At 41.4% G+C, this 13,428-nt stretch overlaps 1 protein-coding gene across 4 annotated transcripts in view; it reads left to right on the plus strand.

Annotated features, from left to right (window-relative positions):
• The window catches only part of arhgap10 (Rho GTPase activating protein 10), a 150,713-nt gene that overhangs the window by 91,199 nt on the left and 46,086 nt on the right, over positions 1–13,428 (plus strand). For all 4 annotated transcript variants that reach the window (XM_062032902.1, XM_062032903.1, XM_062032904.1 and 1 more), the window contains exon 17: positions 5,872–5,977. In XM_062032902.1, coding sequence (XP_061888886.1) covers positions 5,872–5,977 — 106 coding nt within the window. The remainder of the gene's footprint in view (positions 1–5,871; positions 5,978–13,428) is intronic.

The following is a 13,428-nucleotide window of genomic DNA, read 5'->3' on the forward strand; positions in this document are numbered from 1 at the left end:
AAAAAAAATCAAGATGTGATTGAAGTGTGGACTTAAGTGTGTTTTTAAATTAAGAGGTTTTATCCAACATCTACCATTTAGGAATTCATTTTTTAGAGACTGGTGTATTATTCTCTGTGTGGCCTACATCAGGGTTTTTCAACCTTTTTTGAGCCAAGGCACATTTTTTTCATTGAAAAAATGCGGAGGCACATCACCAGCAGAAATCATTACAAAATTAAACTCAGCAGCCGATATTGACAATAAAAAGTAGTTTTCGCAATTGTTGGATATGACTTTAAACCATAACCAAGCATGCATCAATATAGCTCTTGTCTCAAAGTAGGTGTACTGTCACCACCTGTCACATCACACCCTGACTTATTTTGAGTTTTTTGCTGTTTTCCTGTGTGTAGTGTTTTAGTTCTTGTCTTACGCTCCTATTTTGGTGGCTTTTTCTCTTTTTTTGGTATTTTCCTATGGCAGTTTCATGTCTTCCTTGACCGCTATTCTCCACACCTGCTTTGTTTTAGCAATCAAGAATATTTCAGTTGTTTTTATCCTTCTTTGTGGGGACATTGTTGATTGTCATGTCATGTTCGGGTGTACTTTGTGCACGCCGTCTCTGCTCCACAGTAAGTCTTTGCTGTCGTCCAGCATTCTGTTTTTGTTTACTTTGTAGCCAGTTCAGTTTTAGTTTCGTTCTGCATAGCCTTCCCTAAGCTTCAATGCCTTTTCTTAGGGGCACTCACCTTTTGTTTATTTTTGGTTTAAGCATTAGACACCTTTTCTCGCTGTTTCTGACATCTACAAAGCAATTAGCTACCGGCTGCCACCTACTGATATGGAAGAGTATAACGTGGTAAGTCTGCCGATCTCCAGACAGTACAGACACTCAACAACGGCACATTATTTGCTGATTATAATTACTGGTTTGCAAAAAATATTTTTAACCCAAATAGGTGAAATTAGATCACCTCCCACGGCACACCAGACTGTATCTCACGGCACACTAGTGTGCCGCGGTACAGTGGTTGAAAAACACTGGCCTATATCGTTAATTACTGCCTTGTGGCTCATTTGTTTATAATTGCATGATGTGATTTAGGTCTTTATAGGCAGCGCAGGGATTTTTTCTCATCTTAGTTCTTTAAAGGCCTACTGAAATGAATTTTTTTTATTTAAACGGGGATAGCAGATCTATTCTATGTGTCATACTTGATCATTTCGCGATATTGCCATATTTTTGCTGAAAGGATTTAGTATAGAACAACGACGATAAAGATCGCAACTTTTGGTATCTGATAAAAAAAGGCTTGCCCCTACCGGTAGTAGCGTGACGTAGTCAGTTGAACATATACGCAAAGTTCCCTATTGTTTACAATGATGGCCGCATGAAGTGAGAGAGATTCGGACCGAGAAAGCAACAATTTCCCCATTAATTTGAGCGAGTATGAAGAAAGATTTGTGGATGAGTAAAGTGCAAGTGAAGGACTAGTGGGGAGTGAAAGCGATTCAGATAGGGAAGATGCTGTGAGAGCCGGGTGTGACCTGATATTCAGCTGGAAATGACTAAAACAGTAAATAAACACAAGACATATATATACTCTATTAGCCACAACACAACCAGGCTTATATTTAATATGCCACAAATTAATCCCGCATAAAAACACCTAGGTGTTTGTTATGCTAGCTCCTAGCTACTAGCTCGAGCTAGTTATAGCTCGAGCGGGTAATATGGACGGGATCCCGTATATATAACCAGCCAATACAATTCAAACACCTGCACAACACACACACTCACTCAGCCCAAAGAACCGTTCACCTAACCCAAGGTTCATAAAGCTTATTTATTTAACCAAAGTTACGTACATGACACGCACGTACGGGCAAGCAATCAAATGTTTGGAAGCACGCGGGTGGGACCTGATATTCAGCTGGGAATGACTACAACAGTAAATAAACACAAGACATATATATATACTCTATTAGCCACAACACAACCAGGCTTATATTTAATATGCCACAAATTAATCCCGCATAACAAACACCTAGGTGTTTGTTATGCTAGCTACTAGCTCGAGCTAGTTATAGCAAGCGATCAAATGTTTGGAAGCGTACTCACGGTATCGCATCTGCGTCTGTTAACGAAGTCAAAGTCCTCCTGGTAAGAGTCTCTGTTGTCTGAGTTCTTCGATCTTGACTGCATCTTTCGGGAATGTAAACAATGAAACACCGACTGTGTTGTGTTGCTGACTTCCCTCGCAAAATACTCCGCTTCGCACCGACTTTCTTCTTTGCTTGCTCAGCTTCTTTCTCCATAATGCAATGAACAAATTGCAACAGATTCACCAACACAGATGTCCAGAATACATCCAGAATGAGATGAAAACAGCTATTTCGTATTGGCTTCAATGTGGAAGCCATACCTGTGTTCTACTGGCTACGTCACGCGCATACGTCATCCTCAGAGGCGTTTTGAACTGGAAGTTCCCCGGGAAATTTAAAATTGCACTTTATAAGTTAACCCGGCCGTATTGGCATGTGTTTCAACGTTAAGATTTCATCATTGATATATAAACTATCAGACTGCGTGGTCGGTAGTAGTGGCTTTCAGTAGGCCTTTAAATGATTGCTGACTGTGTGGTGCAAATGTTAGCTTATACTCTCCTGCATTCCTTGGTTGTTTTTGAAAAGGACTTAAAAGTGCATCACACATCTCCATCTCCCGTCTCTCATCACGAGTGTCACAAATCCCAATTGATTACACTTTCCTTAACTTTGTCTCACACATTTGTTTTTTTTCCTACTTTTTCCTGACACTTCTGGGTGTTTAGCGCCAATGTGAAGTGGCGTTCATGAGCCGCGCTGGCAGCCTGTGTGAGTGGCTTTGCCCTCAATCTCCATATGAATTTAAGCTAGCAGAAGTGTCATATAATGGGAGTGATATTAGTTATCAGATGGCACTGAACATTTGGTACAGTCTGAGGTGCACCTTTTCTCACAGAGAACTCATTTAGAGAGGGACGTCAAGGAATATAGTCTCACTTTTATTCTGTTAACAAATATGGTGCAACCCAGCTTTTGGGTAGCGATGATGCCAAGGAGAAGCCAGAGCTGGAAAATTCCTCTTCGGTCATCAAAGTCTACACTTGGTTTTCCCTGTGAAGTGTGTAAACGGACAAAGACAGGCAACGTGCAGGCGACATGTTGTTGGAACTATTATTGCTGCACTTTAGGCAGTAAGGAACTTAGACTAAAATCAAAATGTTGACAACCTTTCTACATACTCGCCAACCCTCCCGTTTTTAGCGGGAGAATCCCGGTATTCAGCGCCTCTCCCGACAACCTCCCGGCAGTGATTTTCTCCCGACAAACTCCCGGTATTCAGCCGGAGCTGGAGGCCACGCCCCCTCCAGCTCAATGCGGACCTGAGTGGGGACAGCCGTTCTCACGTCCGCTTTCCCAGCAGCTTGCCTGCCCAATGACGTCATAACATCTACGGCTTTTAGAGAGTAGAGTGCACAACAAGGAGAGAGAGTTCTTGGTTTCTTATGTGGGTTTATTGTTAGGCAGTTTCATTAACGTCCTCCCAGTGCGGTAACAACACACAACAGCAGTCACGTTTAGTCTACCGTAAAGCAGTTCGTCTGCCGTAAACAGCAATGTTGTGACACTCTTAAACAGGACAATACTGCCACCTACTGGATAGCCTGCAGAACACTGAAATTCAAGTATGTATTTTATTTATATGTATAATAAGATAAAAAATATATATATAGCTAGAATTCACTGAAAGTCAAGTATTTCATACATATATATGAAATACTTGATTTGGTGAATTCTAGCTGTAAATATACTCTCCTCTTAACCACGCCCTTAGCCACGCCCCCCTCCCGATATTGGAGGTCTCAAGGTTGGCAAGTATGCCTTTCTATGACTAGGTCGACAAACTCACCAAGACCCGATCCAGCGCGTGGTATTTTTCCTAAAAAAAATTAAAAAAAAGCCAGCTTTTGTCAACATAAAATTTGAGAGCCAAATGAGTCATTTCTGTCAAAAATAGTTGAACACTCATAAAAGTGTTAAAAATTAGTCATATTTTTCTTTTTTTTTTACTCAAGTATCTCGATCAACTTCAGACCTAGCTGTCCATAAGTTTGAGCTTATTTGGAACATGCAAGCATACAACATGATTCATCACAATTTCCAGTTTCTCTTTTCAACATGTTCGAAAAGGAGTAGGAAGAAGCAGAGCTTATTTAATCCTACCCCTTTTCTTTTACATAACAGTTTTTTAAAAACTTTTGTTCATTTCCTGTTCTCAATGTATTCACAATATACTCCATAAGTAATCACAATACAAATAAATAAATACTTGGTGAAGTAAGTCACATTTCATATTGTGAGATAAGTAAAATTAAAAGAAAATGAATGGATGGATGAAATAAATTCAGAATGTTTCTCATGGTTCTTCTTCTTTGTACTTTGTAAACACTTTAAGTTTGAAGAGTTTCTTGAAGTGGATCATATTAGTACATTGTTTGATTGCTTTGCTTAATCCATTCCATCATTTAATTCCACATCCTGATATACTGAAGGTCTTAAGTGTTGTACGTGCATACAAATGTTTTAAATTACATTTTCCTCTAAGATTATATTCCTCCTCTTTTTGAGAAGAATTGTTGTATATTCTTGGGTAGCAGATTAGTTTGCTTTGTGTATAAATGTAGCTGTTTGCAACTTCAATTCATAAGTGTTTTTATAATTTTTTTCTACATTTTTAATTGCGCTATGCCCTTTTTGTCAGAGAAAGCTTTTTTTTTTATATACGGCAAACACAAAACGTGCAATCATTTTCCCAGAAAAAAAAATATAGTGTAATATTCGATGTGAAGTCATTTGAGCCTTGACTAGGTCAATAATTCATAACATGGATTTTGATTCATTAATATTTTTTTTAGCGAAGACTGCTTTTAAAGAAAAAAAAAACATTCTGCATGGCAGCTTTGCAACTTTTCCTTGGCACATTTCACCTTTTTGCTCTTTTATTCCAATTTTTTTCCGTCAGATTTTTTTCAGTAGTATTTTTAGAATGTGCCGCAGGCCATTAAAAAAAAATTAGCTGCGGTTCCGCACTTTGGCCATCCCCGCCTTACTGTACCCGAAAGGAACCGAAGCGTGACCTTAACGACGTTGATGATGACGTAGCGTTACGGCCCTGACATACCGTACATATACATTTTATGGCCTGACACGTTCCAGTAACCTTGTGCAGCAACGTCCTCGTTTCACCAACACGTATTCTTTTGTCTTCCAACAAGTGCTATAACTGGATCGGGATGACATCTTTATCAGGCGCATGCAATGCCCTCTTAACGAGAGAGGGGTAAAAAATGGATTAGCTATGATTTGTATTTATATTTGTTTGTTTGACGGATGACAGCATCCTTTTTTTTTTTTTTTTTTCTTCCATGTCCTGAACCCCCACTACTGTGGTTCCCATAGTAATGGTATCCGGCGTGGGCGGTCAGATGCCCATGTGTGAGGGAATATTTAAGAGATGATCTCTGAGGCAGTAACGTAAAGCTGTCTCCGGTGCCAGCCAGCTCCCCCCCGCTGCTGCCAAATTCCGACACGCCGTATATTACCATTACACCTCTTCTTTAGTCCCTGAAACGAGAATGCATCATCCTCTTACCCTTAGCCCCCTGTACTCTCAGTTTATAGCCTCCCGATGATTGTGTCCTTAAAGATCTGCTAACTTTTTATTTTTCGTAATGTATCCTATTAGGCGGTGGAGGCTTTTTAAGTTGAATTGATAGGACGATTACGTCGCTGCCTGTTGGCGTTTTGCCATCTTTTTTTTATGTGATTGTACGTTTTCAACAGAGGGCGGCAGTCCAGAGTCTCGCATCCAGGCGGTCCACTGTCTGGTCCACAAGTTACCGGAGAAGAATCGACAAGTCCTGGGGCTGTTTATGAAGCATCTGGCCAAGTGAGTGCTCGCTGTCCCCTTTGGTCATAGTTCATCCAATCCACACCTCCTCCTAAACTCTCCACACTCCTTCCTGTCTGTCTCCTCGTTCTCACTCCACATGCTTATTCTCTCCTTTCGCTCACTCCCACTCGTCTTCTTCACTCCCCCTTCCCTGCTGTCACTCCATCTCTTCTCCACTGCCGCCAGCATTTTTGTGTGTGTTTGTTTTTAACATTGAGAAGTGTGTCCAGCATCGTCTTTCCAGCCAGTGGAAAAGTAAAAGACAAAAGTGGACCACTCGGATAAAACTCCGGTCTCGAGGCCAACTTTAGTAGACTGGAGTAGACTTCAGAGTTGCTCTCATTTAAAATCTGCCAAACGCACCGAATTAATACCGACTCGCCGTCGGTGTGAGCCTGTTTGTTTTCCAGGGAGAAGATGTTGATAGCATGGTTTGAGGGTTGGCGACGTGTCCCGATCCAGTATTGATATCGATCCGATATCAGCATAGGATTATAACAGTGCAGATTTAAAATCTCTGACATAAACTCTGATATAAGCAGTCCTGCAGCACGTTTCTTTGTGCAAAGCTGGACACCCAGTAAATGGGTGATACTTCTATAGCGCTTTTCTACCTTCAAAGTAGGGCTGGGCGATATGGCCTTTTTTTAATATCTCGATATTTTTAGGCCATGTCACGATACACGATATATACCGTATTTCCTTGAATAGCTGCCGAGGCGCTAATTAATTTAAAACCTCTTCTCACTCCTGCGTTTACCAAAAGCATGCGGGATTGGAAAGCATGCGCTAATTATTTCAAAACCTCTTCTCACTCCGGCGCTTACCTTATCATGAAAATCACATTTAATAAAAAAAACGTTATTATGGTCTTACCTTTAGGTATAAATGAGTCCATGCGCAGCTCCGATGGGTGAGGGCGGACCTACGTCACTTCCGCCTACCAATCCCCTAGCAACCGGGAATTCGTTGAAAACAAAGCAGCTCACAGCGAACACAGCAGTGACAGAAAAAGCATTTAACGAGCGTTGTGGCTTGGAAGTCGGCGTTAAATCCTTCATTTACGCATTTGTACTTATTCGCATATCGTGTGAAAAAACGAAAATGTATTATTTGCGTCAGACTCGTCTCAGTGAACTTTAAAGCTTCTCAGGCTTAGCTTAGCTTGCTAGTTAGCTTAGCCTGCGCGCTACTAAGAAAGAGACGCGGAAGTTATCAAGATCAAGTGTTAGTGTATAAAATATTAAGAGATTTGAGGGCTACATGTATTGAATGGCAACATGAAAATTATAGGGTTTACTGGTTTTTAAAAACCCAACTGTTAAGTGCAAATTTAAACGAAACCGGTTTTCGAAAATAGCTAGCTAGGCTATAGACTATATAGTATATTACTTACTTAACTTAATCCTCTTCTTCCCGGATGGGAAATAAGGCTTCGACGACTCGACGCCATTCATCTCGCTGCTGTGCTCGTCCCTGTGCCTCGCCCCATGTAAGCTTCATCTCTTTCAGCTCGCCTTCAACTGTTCTTCGCCAGGTGTTCTTTGGCCGCCCTGGCTTACGTTTTCCCGGTGGTGTCCATCTTAACGCTGCCTTTGGTATCCTCTCGTTGTCCGGTTTTCGAAAATAGCTAGCTAGGCTATAGACTATATAGTATATACCGCATGTTATTTTTGTACAACAACAACTTCAGCTGTCGAACGTTATAAGGTACAAATTCAACAAGTACAACATTAGCACGGACGTATAGCCAAGTTGTGGTTAAGAAAGTGGATTTTTGTTCCTTATATTTACCAGAAACGAAGTGATCCGAACACACGACCCGGGACTTTGGGGGACTCCAGTGAGAACCGTCCTCGTTTTCCCAATGTAAAGCTGCGAGCCATTTGTCTCGTCTCTGTGGGCTTTTATCACGCTTTGGCAGAACAAAATACAACCTTTGTTTTCCCTGTTTCGAGTTGTGGTTAGCACAACCAAAAACAACACAGTTTTTCGGCATTTTGGAGGCAGAATGACGGGTTTAACCAGCGTAGGTTGACAGGTTAAAGAGTAATGGCAACGGTTTGTTTTCAACGCCAGTCTGGTTGCTATGGCTCGAAGAACCCGTAAGTAGCTCAGTTGCCCGGATGTCGGCCCTCACCCATAGAAGTCTTCCTTATCTATCTTCAGTTTTAAAAGTCTCTCTGTCTCGATGGAGATCTTCCTTTAAGTATTACCTCCTGCTTTGATTGAAAGTCCAGATTAGAAAACTGTTTTATTTTAGATATGTAATCCTCCATGGTAAAAGTGCAAGCAAACAATGGCTGCTCACTCTTGCTGCGTGTTGTCTTCTTCTGCAGCACCGGTCTTCTGCTGTACCAGCAGTCGCAAGAAGGATCACTAGCGCCCTCTACCACCAGGAGGCGGAAGTCATTTAATGACTCATATTTGACCCGGCGGAAGTGCCAAGCATGCGCTAATTATTTTGCGAAACGAGTTTGACCTGGCTGTAATTCCAGGCAGGCGAATACTATATTCCTGGCGGCAATTCAAGGAAATACGGTATCTCCATATTTTGCCTTAGCCTTGAATGAACACTTGATGCATATAATCACAGCAGTATGATGATTCTATGTGTCTACATTAAAACATTCTTGTTCATACTGCATTAATATATGCTCATTTTAAACTTTCACGCAAAGAGGGAAATCACAACTAAGTCAATTTACCAAAACTGTAATTATTAAACAATTATTAAGCAGTGGCACAAACATTCATGTCATTTCAAAACAGAAAGTGCAAGATTGTCAGAGACATTTTAAAACAAGCAATGGGTGCACTTTTGTGCATGATGTCACTAAGATGACATCAAAACAACACTAAATTAAAGTGCACTTTTTGTATAGAACACCACTACAATAGTTTAAAACAAATAAAGTACAATTTTGTGCATGATGTCACACAAGATATTTCAATAACTGTCAAATGAAAATGAGCTGCACAATAGGAAATCAAATAGTGTATGTCCTTCGCTATGTGGTAGGTTCCTGCGGATGTTATCTCCTTCTGTTGTTGACTATTTTTTTCATACGGTGTTGATGTGGAAATGGTTGCTTGGGCATTTTGTTTGTGTGGCACCGAACGGAGATGTTGACATGCGGAGTTTCAAGCACTCTTCATTCTCTAGCGGGTGACTTTTCAAATGATGCTACATATTAGCAGTAATGCTACTATTTGTAGCAAGGCTTTTGTCCCACACTTGGCAAATTACGGTTGTCTGTTCAACATCTTCCCGCTTGAAGCCAAACCACCGCCAGACGATGGACCCTGTGCTGTTTTTCTTGGGAATGAATTCTTCCTTCATTTGTTACCAGATTCGCACCTTTTCTCTCTCGTATTACCACTCGCACCACAGCTAACGTTACCCATGCTGCTACCTCTCTGCTCCGCGAGGGCGTATACGTATGTGATGTATGTAAGAAGGTGTGCTTGTTTTATGTCTCTGTGAGGAGAGACAACAAAGCGTGACAAACGCCTGTAGTGTAATGCCCGCAGCTAAAAGCAACTGCGTGAGAACGTATACTCGAATATCACGATATAGTCATTTTCTACATCGCACAGAGACAAACATAGTATATGGATCTATCGCCCAGCCCTACTTCAAGGTACTCAAAGCGCTTTGACACTATTTGCACATTCACCCATTCACACACACATTCACACACTGATGGCGGGAGCTGCCGTGCAAGGCCCTAACCACCACCCATCAGGCGCAAGGGTGAAGTGTCTTGCTCAAGGACACAACGGACGTGACGTGGTTGGTAGAAGGTGGGGATCGAACCAGGAACCCTCAGGTTGGCACGGCCACTCTCCCAACTGCGCCACGCCGTGCGTTTCCCACCTAGGCCTTCAGTGATGTCTCACGTCAATGATTACCTCTCAAAATACCATCATTTATGTCCCCACATGACCATTGCTGGAGAAATGCTATACAGGAACCCATTTACGCACCACTGGTCATTCAATCACATCAACAATGTACAAAACGGGTTATTTTCTGGTTCATTTAAAAATCAATAAACCTGCATCAGCAATTAAAACATATCTTATGTGGCACTGTCAAAATTAAAATTGTGAAATAATAAAATATTTGAACTCACAATTTGTAGCACCCATTCAACGCCGTATAAGCCAGTTGTACCGCTCGTAGTCTGTTGATTCCAGTGGAAATGGCGGGCGTTTCCCCATTTCATCGCCGGGACAGCTGAGCTAGCTTCCGGGGTCGGCCGACATCGTCTCAGAAGATGTAGTTTCTCTTTAAATATCCCTCTTGAAAATGGCCTTGCAAATATATATCTGCCACCTAATCAACGTTTTGTTCTGCTTCTTCGTGCGTTAAAAAAGCGAGTTTTCGGCGATTCCTCTGCTAGCCCGGTATGGCTGCGGCGCAACACTTCCCGCTTCCTGCTAAATTGCAACTCGTGATTGGATACTCACTTTGGAATGACAAGTGAGTATCCAATCACAATCTCGTTAACGTAAGGCTACCTAGATAGGCTACTGTCAACAACTTGTGATCTGATTGGCTATCGCAATTATCAACTGTATACACTACCGTTCAAAAGTTTGGGGTCACATTGAAATGTCCTTATTTTTGAAGTAAAAGCACTGTACTTTTCAATGAAGATAACTTAAAACTAGTCTTAACTTTAAAGAAATACACTCTATACATTGCTAATGTGGTAAATGACTATTCTAGCTGCAAATGTCTGGTTTTGGTGCAATATCTACATAGGTGTATAGAGGCCCATTTCCAGCAACTATCACTCCAGTGTTCTAATGGTACAATGTGTTTGCTCATTGGCTCAGAAGGCTAATTGATGATTAGAAAACCCTTGTGCAATCATGTTCACACATCTGAAAACAGTTTAGCTCGTTACAGAAGCTACAAAACTGACCTTCCTTTGAGCAGATTGAGTTTCTGGAGCATCACATTTGTGGGGTCAATTAAACGCTCAAAATGGCCAGAAAAAGAGAACTTTCATCTGAAACTCGACAGTCTATTCTTGTTCTTAGAAATGAAGGCTATTCCACAAAATTGTTTGGGTGACCCCAAACTTTTGAACGGTAGTGTAAGTTCTCAAATGAATCCGCCAACAGTCCCGGTGAGTAACCAATCACAGGACGCTTAAATGTCACGTTCAACGTGAGACCAGCTAGAAGGCCTTACTGACAACTCGTGATCTGATTGGCTATCGCAATTATCTATCAACTGTATGTGCCCATTCACTTACAGTACACAAACATTGTTGATTCTGAAGGCCGCCCGGGCAGATTTGGTACAGCAAGGCAACATAAGCTAGCTGAATTCTGATTGAATACAAACTCTAACCTAAGAACAACAGCACATATATGTATGTATATATGTATAATATCAATACTTTTACATATTTAGGGAAAGTACATTTAAAAAAAATACTTTTATCTTTAATTATGATCATGATTTCTGGTTATGTTAGGCCAGCAGAAAAAGGCCTTGCTGGCCCTGACGCCACACCACTGTCTCGATGTCCTCCAATAACAGGCATGTGAAATTTCCGTGAAAATGCATACATTTTCGCGTCAAAATATCACTTCTGTGTTTTTTTTCAATGAAATGTAAATAAAAATACAATCTACCCAAAATGAGCTGAACGCTCGCCTCAGCTGCAAGTACTCGCTGTTCCTCTTGCCTAAACGCCGCACTGAATTGCAGGACGGGGACGTTCGCTCTCCGAGACACAAAGTTGACGGCTGTCTTGAATGTTTACAATCCGAACCAGTTGAATTTTTAGTTGAGTTTGAGTTTTGAGTTTTACAGCGGTTATCATTATTGTCGTTTATGTGCGTGCGGTACAAACGCCCGCTGCTTCTGCCGGTATAGCTCGGTTGGTAGAGTGGCCGTGCCAGCAACTTGAGGGTTCCAGGTTCGATCCCCGCTTCTGCCATCCCAGTCACTGCCGTTGTGTCCTTGGGCAAGACACTTTACCCACCTGCTCCCAGTGCCACCCACACTGGTTTAAAAATGTAACTTAGATATTGGGTTTCACTATGTACAAGCGCTTTGAGTCACTAGAGAAAAGCGCTATATAAATATAATTCACAGAAATGCCTCAGCGGACAGAGTGTCCGCCCTGAGATCGGTAGGTTGTGAGTTCAAACCCCGGCCGAGTCATACTAAAGACTAAAAAAGAAATGGGACCCATTACCTCCCTGCTTGGCACTCCGCATCAAGGGTTGGAATTGGGAGTTAAATCACCAAAAATGATTCCCGGGAGCGGCCACCGCTGCTGCTCACTGCTCCCCTCACCTCCCAGGGGATGAACAAGGGGATGCGTCAAATGCAGAGGACAAATTTCACCACACCTAGTGTGTGTGTGACAGTCATTGGTACTTTAACTTTTAACTTTATCGAGGCTGGCAAAGTTATCGAGTTCATTTTTCTTTCGATTAATTGACTTTTCGACTATAGGCTCAGGTCACATGAAGTCATTTACAAAAGGTAGGCTATAGGCTACTAGGAGCTAGCAGCTACACAACAGCTGAGCACACAATAGCACACAAGATAGTAAATGATTGTTTAATTAATAGTATCGCTATCAAGTAAACTTCTCTACGTCACAGTAAGCTTACCATCTGGTTCTACGGTTCTCGTTAAACTTGTCGCCTGCTGTGAGGATTTTCCAGAACATTTTGGTTGAACTTTGGGTTTTTCCACATCATTGCCATCGATCGTAAGAAATAACGTTAGCCCGACATAACAAGGTTTTACCTCAGCAAAGCTTTTTATAAACTTAATATGAGCAAATTGAGGATAAGTAAATAATCCCTCCTCCCCCGAGGCGGTGGAAGTCGGCTGGATCTTATTTCATAGAAGCCCACTACTGCAGAATCGGGCTCTTGTTAAAAAAAAATTTAAAAAAAAGGGAACACTATTGAAATTGAATTTGGATTATCCGGCGTGAAATTCTCCAGACTGGAGCGACTCAAAAATATATATATATATATATAATTTTGTATTATTATTATTTCTAAAGTTGGCGTGCGTGCATGTCCTGCAGGGGAAGGAAGCAAAGCCAGAATTTCACACTCCTATCTGAAAAAAGGTTTGGGAGATGTTATAAATGTGAGGTGTCACCAGCGTTTTTGTCTTCAAAGGAATCATCGGGAGCTATTTAAACTGCAGTTCCCCTGCAGATGCACACCGCACTGCAGCAGGATTTGACTGTCAAATCTTTTCACCTGTCTTTAGCAAATTTTCTTCAAATGCAGCTTCTCCCCCCCAGACTTTCATACCTTCTAACACCCACTCTGGCTCAGTGCTTCAAAGTAATATGCATGTTGTTACATATTATAATTTAAACAAGTATATTGTAACACATAAGCAAAGCCATTTAATTGGATAATAATTTTATATCTATTTTTTACTA

This window comes from Entelurus aequoreus, linkage group LG22 (assembly GCF_033978785.1).
Source record: "Entelurus aequoreus isolate RoL-2023_Sb linkage group LG22, RoL_Eaeq_v1.1, whole genome shotgun sequence".
Classification (NCBI taxonomy): Eukaryota; Metazoa; Chordata; class Actinopteri; order Syngnathiformes; family Syngnathidae; genus Entelurus; species Entelurus aequoreus.